Consider the following 16,062-nt stretch of genomic DNA (forward strand, 5'->3'; position numbering starts at 1 on the left):
ATCACATTTAATATATATATATATTTGTAGTAACTTTTTATTTTTCATTTGGTGACTTATTTAGTGTTAAAACACAAAAATGTCCCCAGTTTGCCAAAAAGATGAAGAACTCTGTATAATTATTTGCACAGTCATGCATCAAAAGAGAGAATAAAATTATATATTTGACTAATTTTCAGTCCAGTTAATTAACAGTTACTGTTATCATTTTGGTGTCAGTTTTTTTTATTGTAATTTGTGGAAATCTGGGTTAAAAAGTTAACTTGGACGGCATTAAGCAAGATGTAAGGCAGCAGCCTTGAGTCATCCTCATTTGTTTATGTTTTGCTTCCAAGCAGCCACTATCCTGTAATTTAACGTGTGCATAGGGAGCACATGCAAACCACTCCAGAAGGCCCAAGGCCGGGAGGCAATCCTGCGATATTTGATCAGCAACATTGTGATCTCTGTGGAGTTGTTAGCTGAAAACTTGGCATACAGTAGATGATCAGCAGAAGAAAGATGCACCTCTCAGGTCCTGTGTCTGCTCTTTGCTGGATTGTTTCCTACATCTTAAATATGTAGCTCTTCAGATGCAGTTCATCTGCAGTAGACATTTTTTTTTAGCCCTGGCACTTCTTGTCTTCTTCTACTTCTACTTTTTTTAATCCTTTTTCTTGTTTTTTTTCATCCCCCATTTTTTAAACACACACAGTACAAAATGCTTTCATGGTAGGGTGCAAGGACTGGACTGAAAATGACAATAATGGTCTCAAAAGAATGTTTAAAAGACCGTCAAAAAACCTGGAGAGAATGTGGAGACCACATTAAAACATTACAAGAAAGTTTGGCTGTTTGGAAGCAAGGTGTAAAGAAACTAGAGATTGTTTAAACTTTTGCACGGTACTACCATATGCGAAATATGCAAATGCAGATTGACCTTTAGACTGTTAACTTTTTAACGACTTCACATCTCTGAATCTGACATGTAAAGGATAACCTGTCTCAGCACACCTCTTTTGTTTTGCAGTACATTAAGGCTTTCTACAACAAGACCTGGACCGAGAGGTACGGGGTGCCCCTTCCAGCAGAGACAGCCACCCTCCTGTGGTCCATCACAGTGTCCATTTTTGCCATCGGAGGTCTTCTCGGAGCTCTGTCAGTCTCTTTATTCATCAAAGCCTTAGGAAGGTGAGTGGATTCATGCAGAATCAGAAAAAAAATCACCTGCTTTTTACCTGTTACAACCATAGAAGAGCCATTATTCATGACATAATGTGTAATTAATTATTTAACCAAACATTGTCTAAAAGCAGAAACGGCAAGTGAAAAATTATATCCATAATGCTCTTAGAGGTTTAAAGAGGATAAGTGGTGGTGCCTCTATTAAAATGCACTTGAGTAACTGATGTGTGCAGCTCTATAGCATCAGGTATTTTGTCAGTCTGGTTTGCAGCATGCAGGAGTGTGTTGTTGACACAATGCCAAGCAAGACAGACATCAGCAATGATTTTAGAGAAGCAATTGTTGTGGCCTGTCAGTATTAAAAATATATATAAGAGGTGAATACCAAACAAGTTTGAGTGAGCTATTCGACAGTGAGCAAGTTCATTCACAAGTAGAGAATATTCAAGGCAGCTGGCAATCCTCCTAGGAGTGGATGTTCGAGCAAGTTCACCTTGAGGTCAGACCTGGCAATGCTCAGAGAAATTGGAAAAAAAAAAAAAACCCATAAGAGCAACATCCCAAATCTCACTGGCCTCAAGTTAAATGTTAAAGTTCATTACAGTATAATTAGAGAAAGACTGAACAAGTGTAGCAGCAGAAAGCTTCTTTCCTCTTAAAAAAAAAAACAAGAAAAATGCTGGCGTCGGACCTTAAGAGACCCACGCATAAGTAAATGCATTTCAGTTTTAACTTTTAATAAACTAAAACTGTAAAAAAGTGAAGGCAAAATGACGCATGATATATATTTTTATCCATAGGATTTTTTGTCTATTACTTACAAGATATGAAAGTGGGTGCACTTTCTTTTTACTTAGCTTAAAGTAACAACCTTGTACTGAGCTGGGAATTATGTTATTTGGACTTTAAACTTAACTAAGTTTGAATCTCTTCAGGCCATCTTGCATTTAGCTGCGGTATAGTTCAGCTGTTGCTCATCTGGTGCAGTTTAACAATAGGATGATCAGATCAAACAGTTATAGGCCCTTTAAAGCAGTCTGCTGATTGGTCATGTGAATGGTACAACTGAATAATTATGAAACAGAATCTCAAAAAAGACCAAAAGTATTGCACGGAAGTACGTAGTGCATGGTGCAGTGTTGCGTCAGAACTGTGTCAGCCTTTTTCTCTCAGTGTTTTTCACGTAATTCTTGACTGAATTCACAGTTAAGAACTCCATGGGGATCCAACAGCTGCAGGATGCTGTGTGTGTGTGTGTACGTGTGTGTGCGTGTTTTAAGATTCTAATTTTTGCTGTGAGAGCATGATTTAACAAAAGGTGTGGTTACACAAGTATAGATTATTCTCTGATGGATAAATGAACTTAGATACATCAAAAATACATACAAATAACATTTTCCAACACATTTCCTCACCACTGTGGCTTTGGGTTTAAAAGGTGAAAAGCATGTGGAGTAGAAGGTTTCAATAAATTAAGATGCATTATTGTGTATTTTATAGATCTAGAATGTTTTCAAATATTGGTCATGATGCAAGCGTCTGAAAAGATTTAAATTGCAATGGATGTGAGTACGTTTCAGTTTAAGCAGCCAGTTTTCCTGTGCTCATTTTACACTGGAGCTAGAGTACAAAAAAAGGAAAATAAAATAAATAAATAGATAAAATGAGGGATCAAATTGGCCCCTCAGTGAGGTCTTACCTTGACCTGTCAAATGGACCTCATATACTGCTTGCTGAGTTAAAGATGAACCTTCATCCATATATTGAGCCTCAGATAAATGTTTCATTTCTTGACTGACACTGAAATTCAGTCAAAGGAGTCACTATTTCCGTTTTCAGTAATCTACACTTCTTTCTTTTTTCTGATTTTTTTTCTGATTTTGTAGTCTCTGATCTACTGATTCTGATTTTGACTGGTTTTAAATTTCTTTAAAAGAACTTTTTCCAATTTCTAGTTGAACTTAAAAATTAAAATAGCCCATTTCAAACCTGCCCACTATTGCTTTGTGCAACAAAAACACAACAATGGAGCAGTTTTCACTGGTTTCTCTACGTTTGGCTCTTTGTTCTGATTCTGCCATTCTTAAAGTGACAGTTCAGATCTATCCTACCTGTTTTAGATAGCTCTGTAAACAACTTCAGTTCAGAAAAAAGAGTTTAGTTCTGACTGGGTTGACAAGCCAACAGCTAGTCCATGCTGGGATACGAATATCAAAGTGGATTACTGCTGTTTCAAAACAACTCCAATCTAAAATATTTTATAGGGGTTCATATTAGCATGATTTCATAGACCTTTGTGGTGCTGTTTGGAGTTTAAAGTCAGCAGCGACCCACTTTTGGTCTTGGCTTTGCTCGGACTAGCTGTTAGCTCAGTTAAACAAGAATGAGACTTTTCAAGAAGCTAAATATATTCAAGTAAGATATTGACAAGATAATACTGTTCATAACATTTTCAGAAAACCCAACTTTAAAACATACAAACAGTTGCTTTAAAAGTGCTGAAATTATTGAAACAAAGTGGACATGACTTACACCCCTAATGGTGTCAAAGACAACAAAAACATACTACAATTGTCTTGGGAGAATCTTTATCCCTACACAGTGTGTTCTTTCACTATTTTTTAATGATATGTGTGTCAACATTGAGGTGAATCATGAGTATTTAAACATTTTGTGGGAATTTTGGCTTCTTGTATGGATTGGGATATTTATTTCAAACAGAGAAGAAAAATATTTTATTAAAAACATCCACAGTAGTTTAGTCAGGGCCCAAGTGGCAGCTGTTACTTAAATAAGAACCCCTGGCCTATAGGCGTATGTAACTGAGCAGTAAAATGAGCAGTAGACATACTTCCATAGAAAATCCAGATTCCTTTCAGTGTCCTTGTACACATTTATAATTAAACACCTTCCAGACAGTTTAAATAACTAACTAAGAGTTGTTTTCACTCTAAAACCTTTCACACTGAATATGTGCAATTACTCACACAAATTAGCTGCTTAGCTATGGTGTGCCATAAACATATACAACATATTGATTGACCAAATGTCCCTGCCTTGTTGGGATTTGAAGCCATTCAGGAACTATTTCACAGAAGTTGCCTTGTTGTGTTTTTGGAACCAGAGTCTGTGCACAAGCAAATCTCACCTCCTCTCCAACACACACTCCTGCAGTTATATGATATTTCATTTAAACTCAGAATTACTGACTACAGCTAAATGTATTTGAAAAATTAGTATGTAAACATACAGCAACAAGGCAAAAACTGTATGAGTCAACAAGAGTCAACACCTGAAAACAATTAATAAAGGTGTAGTTTTTATTATTATTATTATTATATTAAGGGACTTAAAACTTCTCCTGGAACCAGCACTACAGTCCCTCTGTCTGCTGAGGATGCTAAGGACTTTTATTGTTAGAAAGCATATTTTAACTCTGGTCCATTGTTCACACATTAAATCCAGCCTCATCTTCAATATGGTATAACTTCCTAGTGACAAAAAACAAGACAAACTCTGGAAAAATTACGTGTTTATATATATATATGTTCATAGTCACTGGTCAAGCTAAAAAGTCACCTGTCTTTGTTTAAAAGGCATGCTACTGGTGCATCTGGCTGATCTGCACTTATGGTTCACTTGTAAGTTTAGATTTAAATGATCATATTGTATTTATTATAACAAACTACATCTATATATATATACAGTAATGCTATAGATTCTTTGTGACAGAACCAGCATTAGTTTCTTTGTTTCTCCTTATTTCTCCTGAAGGGCCCTGTCAGGGAGACAGTTGGTCCTATTTAGTGCTAGCAGCCAAGAAGTTGTTGTACACACATTTGTTGGTCATCTTCTGCCTACATAACATGCAGGTATGTAGGAATCATTTGTTCTACAACTTATTATCCATAGACAGACTCCAAGATTGTACCGTACAAGTTTAGGCAGAGAGGGAGTAAAGACTATTTGCTCCTGATTCGTTTGACATTTAATTCTGCGCATTGAGATCCAGTCTCACAGGTAGATTAATGAGCTGCTCAGCTTTCAGGCTGGCCAAGTTGTTTCACAATCTTTGCAGAGCCGTATGTCCAGCACCCTCCAGGAACAGAATCAGGTACTGACATACAGTAATCACCTCAGTTCATCAAACATCGTATTTCAACATTCAAAAGAATCTATTATCCGCTAATTATCACAATGTCAGCGTCGGAGCGGGGAAAAACGTATGAATCCTCAAGTCTGAGCAGTTTGGGACCATTATGATGCCCTAATGATTCACCTTGAATGTATCAAGTGGCAATTTTCCAGAGTGTTGATTAGGCTGAAAGGTTTCATTCATCCTTCTGTCATATTTTCTGCCTTGTCATCTGTAGCCCAGCTGATTGTTCAGCTCAGAGTCCTGGAGAGGTTGACTTTCAGACGTCAGAGAGAGGAGTTGAATTAGTACAAGGAGAACACATGAATCAATTAAAAACTACCCCAAAGAGTGACCAAGGGGTTCATTAAAAGTTTTCCTTTCTGGTAAAGTTAAAGACGTGATGTGAAGACAATAACGCTATTTATTTTCTGTCTTGGCTTTAATGTAAATGAGGCTGCCCTTGAGACAGTGCATGTTTCTTGCCATCACACTGGAGCAATCAAAAACAAAACATACTTTCTTTGACCCTTGACCTTACACGATGAAACCTAAGTTAATCCTACAACAAATTCTCCCTTTTAGCATTTTCACGTCATGTGTCTCCCCTTAAAGTTTGCTTTTGGGAGTGCTGTAGTTAAAAATGCAGGTTTGGTAATGTCTGCGTAAAATGGGCTCATGTTCATGCAGATGCGTTCATACATAAACAAGAAGCCAGGTTTTTAAATTCTTGTTTCATTTTGTTGACTTTCAAAGGTTGTCATAGAGGGCGTTGAATTGTCAAGTCCATATCCTCAATTTTAGGAATAAAATGTTTTATAGATCAGGCTATGAATAATAAATATGATTAAAGCCCTTCGTAGAAGCCCCAGGAATATATTCAGGAATACTATAGCAAAGTTTGATGTGTGCATATGTCATTGAACAGAAGAATGACTCAAAGTATGAGCAAATATCACCATAGGACTTTCAGAGTTGATGACTGATAGTATATGGAGACAACTGGTTTTGTTAATCACCACTGCAAAAGACAAAAGAGCACTGTGTGAGTCTGTGTGTGTGTTTGTTTGTCCTGTTACCAAAATATCTCATGAGCCACTGGATGAATTTTAATGAAAATCCCTAAAGCAATCATTGGATGTACATCTACAACTGATTAACTTTTAGAGTCAGCCTAATTAAAGGCGACTGCCACAGTTAAGTCACCTTAGAAAACACCAAAATTACTATAACTCAGTCAATTTCACAGATATTGAGCTAAAATCTGGTGTGTTATTAGCCAAGCGTCATTCACAGCACACATTTGAGCTCTAACAGGCCTCACAATATTGCATGAGTTTATGAGGTTACACATAAGGTTATTTACAAGGTTTGACCAAAACAGCTATAATTCTGTCATTTACCACTATGACATGATCTTTCTGACATCACAGGTGGATGATATGCATTACTTCAAGGAATCCTAGACCTTTAATTTAAACAGCATCAGCTCCTCTTTTGTCCTGATATCAGAGTAATTGTATCAAACTTAGATTACAAATATAAAAAGGAGCTGATGAGCTGAGCCATGATTTCAGACTTAACCAAGACAGGATGTAAATGCTGATGAACATCATCATACCCATGCTATTAAAGATTTATAGTTTTTTAGTGGCCTGCAGTGTAGGCTGTCACAGAAGCTACTAAAAGCATGAATATGAAAGCCAGCGTGTGCCCAGAGAAACTGAACTTAATTTTGGAAAGACTTTTCTAATCTCTGTGGCCTCCATTAATTCTCTGCTGTTTCAGGAAAACTTCTTTCGATAAATTAAAGTATGTTGCAAAAACTCTATGAACTCACTGTTTTTAGGTCTCTCTATTGCATCATTTTGTGGAGGAAAAAGTTCAAATTCAGCCTGACTCTGTCTAAGTGGGCTGAAACGGGCTGCATCGGTCTGTGTGCAGGGGGTCACACCTGACCCACACCATGAATAATCTGATAATCCCTCTAGCTGGTGGGCCGATAATGAAATTGTGTGCAGTTTTTATACATGTAAACATCTACTGCTATTCCAATTTTAATGGTTTATCTTTCAGTTTTTCAGTCAAGTCAAATAAATCCCATATATATAGTTCTGTTTCAGTCTGACATGAAGAACCTCTTGTACTAAACAGATTTTTCTGTTTTACTGGCCTTGAAGAGTTGCATGCATGGCGTTTATGCTCCTAAAGCCACACAGCAACTCAATTACAATTTTTGTTTTACAGAGAGTCTCTCAAACCTGCGTCTTGCTGCTTAAGTGCACCTCGTGGAAAGGTTTAATAGAAAACAAACGTACTGAGCTTCAATTTGTCATTTTGTCAAAATGTATTAAAAACACATTAAGTTTTTCATGACTTTCATTTTTATTGTGTCAATAAAGTTGATGTTCTGCTCCTTATCTGTCATAAGAAGTACCGGTACCTTTTTTTAATTTATTTTTTTATCACATTACTGTGTTATTTTTTTTCAGAAAGGGAACGTTGCTGCTGAATAACAGCTTTGCTGTGACAGCGGCTCTGTTGCTGTCACTGGGGGAGATGTCGAGGTCATTTGAGATGCTCATCATTGGTCGGATTGTCATCGGGGTGAACTCTGGTGAGTGGAAAATCTAAAGAGGCATGGTTTTGAATTCAGTTCAGGCACTGTACAAGAGGTGTCTCTTAAACTATTTTGGTGAATCAGGGTGCAAAAACAAAATTTTGATTGTGCAATTTTTTAGGCCAATTTTGATGTAGAACAAATTATAGTTAATCATATTCCTTGAGGTTTTAATCAAAGGCAAACAAATCCACCAGCTTTCAAACTAATCAACATAAGTACCTGAGTTACTGAAAGCAGCCGCAGGGAAACACTTTCAACTTTTTATGAAATGCCACATGTTGAAATAGGATTAAAGTTTTCAACAACAATTCTAGGGTGTCGGGTTCTTCCTGCAGAAAAAGTAGATGGAGTAGTTAATAAATTAAGATGCAAATCATTATCCTCTGTCCCTGAAGGCAAAAGGGTGATAATGTTTTTGCTTTGTCTGTGTGTGTCTGTTCAATTGTGTGTCATGTTAGCTAAATATCTGATGAACCACTGGACAGATCTTATTGAAACACTCAGGAAGTAATCACTGGACTTACATCTACAACTGATTAACTTTTGGATTCAATCCCATTCAAGATGGCTGCCGCAGCTTGACAAGCTTATCAACCCCACAAGTGACTATAACTCAACTGATTTTACAGATACTGAGCTATAATTTGGTGTTTTTGTAGCTAAAAGTCATTCCTAACACACTGATTAGCTTTTTGGAGTCAACACAATTCAAGATGTCTGCCGCATCCAACTGACCTTTGGTAACACAAGAAAGGGTTTGACTCTCCTAATTCAAAATATACTGAGTGGATGGGAGCTCACTGTCACTCACAACACATGAGCAGCACTCAACATTGTGCAATATAATTTTTGGCTTTAACCCTATTTGGCTGTTAGCAAAATATCTCATGAACAACTTTTTAAAAATTTTTTAAAATTAATTTAATCAAATTTTAATTTGATTTTATTGAAGCTTGCAAAAACAATCATTGGATATTCATCTACAATTGATTAGCATTGGAGTTAACTTGAGTTAAGATGGCTATCACGGCTAATTGATCTTAGCAAACAATAAATGGTATAAAAGTCTGGTGTGGTAGTAGCTGAGAGTCATCCTCAACAGATACTGTTAGAGCTAACAAATCTCATGAGATTTCCGACTGTACATAACTTCATTAACAAGGTTTGACCAAATCAGATATAACTCAGTTCCTTCTCGTCATAAGATAATCTTAGTATTAAACTCTAACGTGAAGAGCAGCAGATGATATGCATTCCTTTCAGGAATATTAGGTCTTTAATTTTAATGTTGGGTTCTCTATGTCAAGGAACAAAAGAAAAAGGTTGGTATATGCCCGGGACAGTTAGTCTAATATTAAATAAAGATGATAAAAAAACTTTGCTGTTTTCAGAGCTCATCTGTTAACCACAGAAAAAGAAGGCATACTTGATCATTGCAGTGAATATCAAGCAACTTTTATCTGTAAAAAAAGTCAGGAATGTAACATTTTCCTAATATGAAACTATTTAAATATAAATACTGAAATGCAATATTTGAAAATGAAACTAAGGTACTCTTTTGTTGAATTTGTTAGATGATAAATGAAAGAAAAAATTAGAAGGCTGAAATCCATAAATCTAACCGGTAATGATGTACTGCATTTTCAAAGCTTGTATTGTTTGCACTGTGTATACTTTCACTGATAATTAAGTACCAAACCGCTTGACAAATAGGTATCCAGGAAGAAAAAAATATAAAATCTGAAGTATAAAAAAAATATAAATTGGAAGCATGAAGTAGCACAAAGTAAAAATACTTAAAGTGTTACTTTTTTCCATTACTGCTTCCCAGTGAAAGAAGCTTATAATAAATCACACAAAATCCCAGCTGTTTTGTAAATAAAATGAACTTAACTTTGAAATATGACTCTGACAAAAATAAATTGCCAGAGTTGTAGTCTTTGGCTCTTCCTCCAGAAGATTCAGACTTCCTGATGCACAAAATACTTAATAAATGAAATGTTGAAAATGATCTGAGCTATCTTCCTAAAGGGTAATTTGTTTTATTTGTTTTACTAAATTCTTACCCACAGGACAATTTAATACTGATCTATAATAACATCCGTCTCAGTTCAAGTGTTCGGCTGTCAGAGCAGAGGAGACTTACTGTTTCCCTTCACAAACTAAACCGTCTAAGGTGCAGATTTCATGTTTTACAGACTGGGTACAGATACAGTAGAGGTGTAACATCTTAGGTATTTCTTGGGTTTTATGACTATTTTGGCTTACAGCAATCACACAGATTATTTTTCTCACTGGTTAGAGGAGTGCTTAAAGGAATAGTTTGGATTTTTTGGAAGCGTTGTTTTGGATAAAGGTCCTGAGCAACATCTGCTGCTGATTGCTCCGTGAACAAACTCAGTTAGGAGAAATATAGTTTAGCTCTAACTGGACAATCAAGCAAATAGTGGACTGCTGCTGTCCTAAAGCAACTTCAGTCTAAAAGATTTTTATAGAAGTTTATATGAATGCTCCTTTATAAATCTTTACATCACCACTAGTTTCACATTATGTGGTTATTAACATACAAGTCTATTGATATTTGAATTGAAGACTGAGTTGTAACAATATCTGTAAACTGTCTCTGCTCAACATGTTTGGTGTAATTAATTTATTGAAAAGATAAATGCATACTTAACACATACCTTTTCCACAGAACACCACTTCATAAGATCTTACTTTTCTTTCAACATGACCCTGATGTGTGTCTTCTTTCGTGCTAGGTATAGCTCTCAGTGCCCTCCCCATGTACCTGGGAGAGATTTCCCCGAGACATATCAGAGGTTTCATTGGCCAGTTCAACTCCATCCTGATCTGCTTAGGAGTGTTCACAGGACAGGTGCTGGGGCTGCCGCAGCTGCTGGGTCAGGTCAGTGCGTAAAACTACGGAAACATGACTAAATATAGATCATGTGTACCTTGTGTTCACCAGGTTTCAGAAGCTGTCGTTTTTGATTACTTGAGTAAGCAGAAAAGCAAGACTGATCCAAACTTGTTAGAGTCGAAGCACACGTGCTACAGGGGCAGACGTGACTGCTGTCTTGATTAGCTGACACATAATCAATAAGAGGCCTGATGTCACCCTCAAACTCCCATGGAAGAGGAGCATTTTACAAAGGCTCAAACACATTTAGCATCTGGAGTTACCATACTGTGGTACGTCAGCAGTGGGCAGAGCGTGAACACCATTTCAGCTGCACATTAGCTGGATTCCTCACTCAGTTCCAGCTGCACAGCAGCATATGGGCTCGTCTCAAACCAGAAAACAGACACAACAGAGTTCTGATGAATCTGCATGCCTTCCTGTGCATTAATTAGCAGGCCAAGGCTGATCTTTATTTATTTATTCAGTGTCACATGTATCTCTTCTACATCTAGACTAAGAACGTTTGATTGTTCTGACAGACACATGCTAACAGCTCCTTCTGCCAACAAATGATATATATATATATATATATATATATATATATATATATGCAGACACGACTGGAATAGTGACAAATTATAGTTGACAACAACACTATCATATTAGCAACCTCTTTTTTCCATTTTTTTACTCTTGATTTGGAAAAAAAGTCTGCTGAGGTTTGACAGCTTGTTCTCACAACCAGAAAATGTTTCTGAAGCCTATACTGTCTGCTCCTAATGCTGAAGGTCTTTTGTTTTTTTAAATTATTGGACATGCCTGATGAAAAATGATACTAAGGACGTATGTGTGCTGAAATATGATGCCCAAGAGCCCCTACAAAAAAATCCATGACAAGGTGGGAGTGAAAAAGATAATGGGTTTGGAGTCTGCGCCACCATCACGAGAACATCATCTTGAGACATTTTTTTGCAAGCATTCAGGAAGTGTGAGAGCTAGCTTGTTAAAGCTCACTTGAAATTCATGCTGAATGTTTTTTTTTTTTTTTTGCATACCACTAAGAAAACACCACTTTATCTTGACACGGATGTGTTGTGGGATTTTATTGAAGTACTAGACCGCGTTGCCACAGAATCATTTGACACTTGTTCCACAGCCCTTAGCTGCTCTGGACTGAGAGGACGAGACGGCGCGTTTCATGAGACATCACTCAGGGACAGAAGATTCATCAGGGCAGCTGTCTGTAATAATAATAAAAAAAAACTAAACTACCACATTTTTGGCCTTACAGGTCACTTTTGAAGTATTTGGAACTGTTCCTTGAAGGATTGCATACCTCCCACTGCCTTTCAGGCTAGAGTTTTAGACTTAGATCCTCTTATGTTGAGAAATGATGAGCTCGTAGCTGTTTTGGTCAAACCTTGAAAACAACGTGCATGACCTGAAGTGATATCACTTTCAGAGTATGTGTTGTTGAAGATTGTCAGTTATATTATACGGAAAATTCAGAATCAGAAAAAAAATAGGACCCCACTGTGAAACTTGGAATATTGTGGACTTTGTTAATATGTTAATGCCATTTAATGCAACCTTTTTTTTGCCTCTGAGCTCCTTTTTTTCTTCTGAGCAACTCTCAGCTAATTTCCCATCTGTTACGCCTCCAAACAAACATAAATACAACTCCTACAGATTCCTCCCCAGAATTCCCCCTTTTTTGGACACGACTCAAATCAAATTCATCTGCTGGAACAAACGATGAAGTCGCTCTCAAGAGAAATAAAATATTTATGGCCTTAAACCAAAACATCCACACAAATTCATCTGTTGAATTTAAATGACCTCAGACTATTCAGTCTTTGTCTTTTAAGTCGCCTCCAGTTCAATACAAAGAGGTGGAGCCATATTGATTCCCACCTGATTCATCCCTCCACTGTTATTGACCCACATAGCAGATTTATTATTCTGAATTCTTCAGTAAACGATATCATTCTGACCATAGCAAATCTCCACAGACCCAACATGGATAATACCCCTTTTTGCAAAAATTCTTCATGTTTTTGCAATTTTACTGGCTCCAGATTTGTAGGTCGTTTCAACACAAATGCTGCACAGTGCCGATGCCTCAAAACAAGAAGGTCGCAGGTTCGAGTCCTGGCTGTAGTCTTCTCCCTGTGCATGTGTGGGTACTCACCTGTGGGTACACACCTGATTTAAATCAATGGGTGATTAACAGGCTTCTACATTGAAGAGGTATTTTAATCACTGAATCAGGTGTGTTGGAGCAGAGAAACAAGTAAAACATGCAGGATAGTGGCCCTCGAGGACCAGAATTGGCCACCCCTGCTCTAAATCAAACCCTAGCTGTGAGTGTTATTGGTGTGTCCCACCTTTCGCCTCATGTCCTCTGGACAGAAACACATTAGCAACCCTAAACAGAACCAAACGGGTAAAGAAAATTGATGGATAGTTAATTCAACACAAATTTCCCAACCAATATAGTTTTTTTTTTCCTTATTACATGTATATGTATATTTTCACTCCAAAATAAATTGGGTTCTGTGAATAGGTTATGGATATTTAATATCTTACGTCCTGTAGATAGAATTATTATTTTTTTTTAAACACTGTGATCAGTTTTGCATTAAACAGTTATTTCAGCAGAAATTATATGATATTCTTGCTGAACGTCCCACCAGGCTACATGAGAAGTGCTACAGCTAGCTGCTGCTGCTGATACTCATGCACAAAACTCTGTGTACATATAACCTCATGACAGATTATCTTGTCTTTTGTTCCTTTTATTGTCCTCATGTTATCTATACTGTTTCTTGGTATTACTCATGCCCTGCCTTATGGAGGTTTCAGGGAAAAAGGCATTAGATTGACTCAGAAGCTCAGCTTTGTTTCTGTCAGTAAATAAATAAAAAGCCAATAAATCTGTCAGTGTATAAAATATCAATGATAATTCAGTAAACCACTTTCATGTGTTTGGTTTTTTTTCACTCCCAGACAGAAATAGACCTGAAAACAGATTATTTATCCAAGACTGAATATGTGTTTTCACACCCTGATATTGGTTAAATACACATATGTCTGGAACTGTCAGAAAATCTTCAGGTAGTTCATTTAAGTTTGGGTAAAAACAACAAAGCAGCCAAGCTTTAGGCTCAGCATTTGTCTCTGACATCAAGCTTGAAGTCATGTTTAATCTTGAAACTAAAAGCACATTCTGACAGACATAGAGCTGTCCCTGGAGTTCTCCATTTATTAAGGGTTAGCCACCATTCAGCTGAGCTCACAGGCAGAAACCTAGCTTCTTCTTTCTGGTCCAGTCTGTTTATGAGGACCGGTCTGGAGAGCCACCCTTACTTGTTTGCACATCAATGGCTCTGCCTGCCTCTCTAATCTTATCTATTAATAGTTGTGGGGAGAGTGCACATTCATAAATTGTGCCGCATCAGCTAGGTTCTCCCACAATGCCAGAGGAGGTGACATTATGCGCGACCAATCGGTACAGCTGTGGCTATTTATAGCTTGCATCTTTAATTCATTACCTGCAACCCTTCATCAGCACAGATATCTTAGCCATTCAATACCTGGAAAGCAATTACTGTAGTACTTTTATCAACAAAGGACCCCTTAAACTGATCAGGATGGATGGCAAAATGAAAATTCACACAGAGAAATAAAATTATGCAATATCTCAGAAAAAAAAGATAATAAAACTGGATAAATATTTAATTAAAATGGACTCATTGACATTTTTCACATTTAATTTATTTTAATGCTTACATCAGCAATTCACTGAGGCATTACATTCTGGTGGTTTAATAGCTGTGAGTAAAACTCCATGTATTCACATTGTTGAAGAAAATAAATACTTATTTTTTAATTAAAAACCTAGATTTCCTTAAAAGAATGCATATCGCCCACTGTACAAACAGACATGCAACTATTATTACTGCTTTAATGTTATCACATATTGCTATAATAATACTTAGTTAAAATAATACACTAATATACAATGAAAAAGGATATTTTTTAATCATTCTAATTTTGATGTATGAGATACTAATATATAATAACATGAGATAAGTGACAAAAACATAAGTGACTGTGTTTTCAGTTACTCTGAATAAAAAAAGTGTCAGATATTTTAAGCACTCATGACACAGATGCAATAAAAGGTGGACGATCAGACAATCGCCTCTCTGCGCGTATGTGTGTGTGTGTGTGTTTGTCTATTAGCAAAATATCGTACGTACCACTGGATGGATTTCAAAACAACTCTTCGAAAGTAATTTTTTGCTAAAGAACTGCGGCTAACTTTTGGAGTCAACTCAATTCAAGAAGGCAGCCACAGCTAATTAGCCTTAGAAAACACTAAACTGAGGACAACTCTTTGAATTGTACAGATATTGAGCTAAAACTCTGGTGCGATCGGATCTGAGAGGCATCCCCAACACACTATGAGTGCTGACTGATCCTACAGGACCTCGCACAATTACATAAAATGTTATTTTCATGATTTGACCAAAACATCTATAACTCTATAATTTTTCAACACAGAAAGGTGATCTTTGTTTAAGACATTAGCAAGAAAGGCAGCAGATGATACACATTCGTTAGTGGGATGCTAGCCCTTCCAATTTAAATCAGTGTCAGCTATTGATACTGATTTAAAATGGATAACGATTGAAATCTTGCTCATAAGTATTCATTTAGCTGAAACACCACAAAGCATGCGGGTTGTTTTCAAAGGTATTGTAATTTTTTTTAAACAGATGTACCGAAAGGTGGAAGACCTAAACAAAACTAACCTATATTTAGTTATAATTCTAAAGTAAACATACTTGTTGTACAGAATATCACTTCTTTCTAAAGTAACGTAGGGAGCCCAACAATCTGACATCATCTTGTTAACTATTTGGATTTGGCACATGGCAACTCTTGTAGCTTTTTTGTAAATGTTTATTTCAAAACAGCTTAACTTTATGAAAAGACCGAGCAAACCATGACTGTCTGTGCTAATCACTACTAAAATCATTTCCATACAGCTGACTATATTTAATTTTTTAAACAAAGGTAAAAGTTTAGGGGAATTTTTGTTGCAACCAATAAACTCAGCTGACTGACAGCAACAGGTGGAGGGACCACTGTCCATTTAACACACCCAGAGAAAAACTCCTCACTATCACTGGCAACTCATTAAAAGATAATTGAACTGCAGAAATG

The 16,062-nt window shown here is 36.7% G+C and overlaps 1 protein-coding gene across 6 annotated transcripts in view; it reads left to right on the top strand.

The window, feature by feature from the left end:
* Positions 1-16,062, top strand: part of slc2a9l2 (solute carrier family 2 member 9, like 2) — a 130,657-nt gene that overhangs the window by 19,976 nt on the left and 94,619 nt on the right. For all 6 annotated transcript variants that reach the window (XM_037975176.1, XM_037975178.1, XM_037975180.1 and 3 more), the window contains exons 4-6: positions 1,010-1,170; positions 7,792-7,916; positions 10,685-10,830. In XM_037975176.1, the coding sequence (XP_037831104.1) occupies positions 1,010-1,170; positions 7,792-7,916; positions 10,685-10,830 (432 nt within the window). The remainder of the gene's footprint in view (positions 1-1,009; positions 1,171-7,791; positions 7,917-10,684; positions 10,831-16,062) is intronic.

Source organism: Kryptolebias marmoratus, linkage group LG4, assembly GCF_001649575.2.
Source record: "Kryptolebias marmoratus isolate JLee-2015 linkage group LG4, ASM164957v2, whole genome shotgun sequence".
In the NCBI taxonomy this organism is placed as follows: Eukaryota; Metazoa; Chordata; class Actinopteri; order Cyprinodontiformes; family Rivulidae; genus Kryptolebias; species Kryptolebias marmoratus.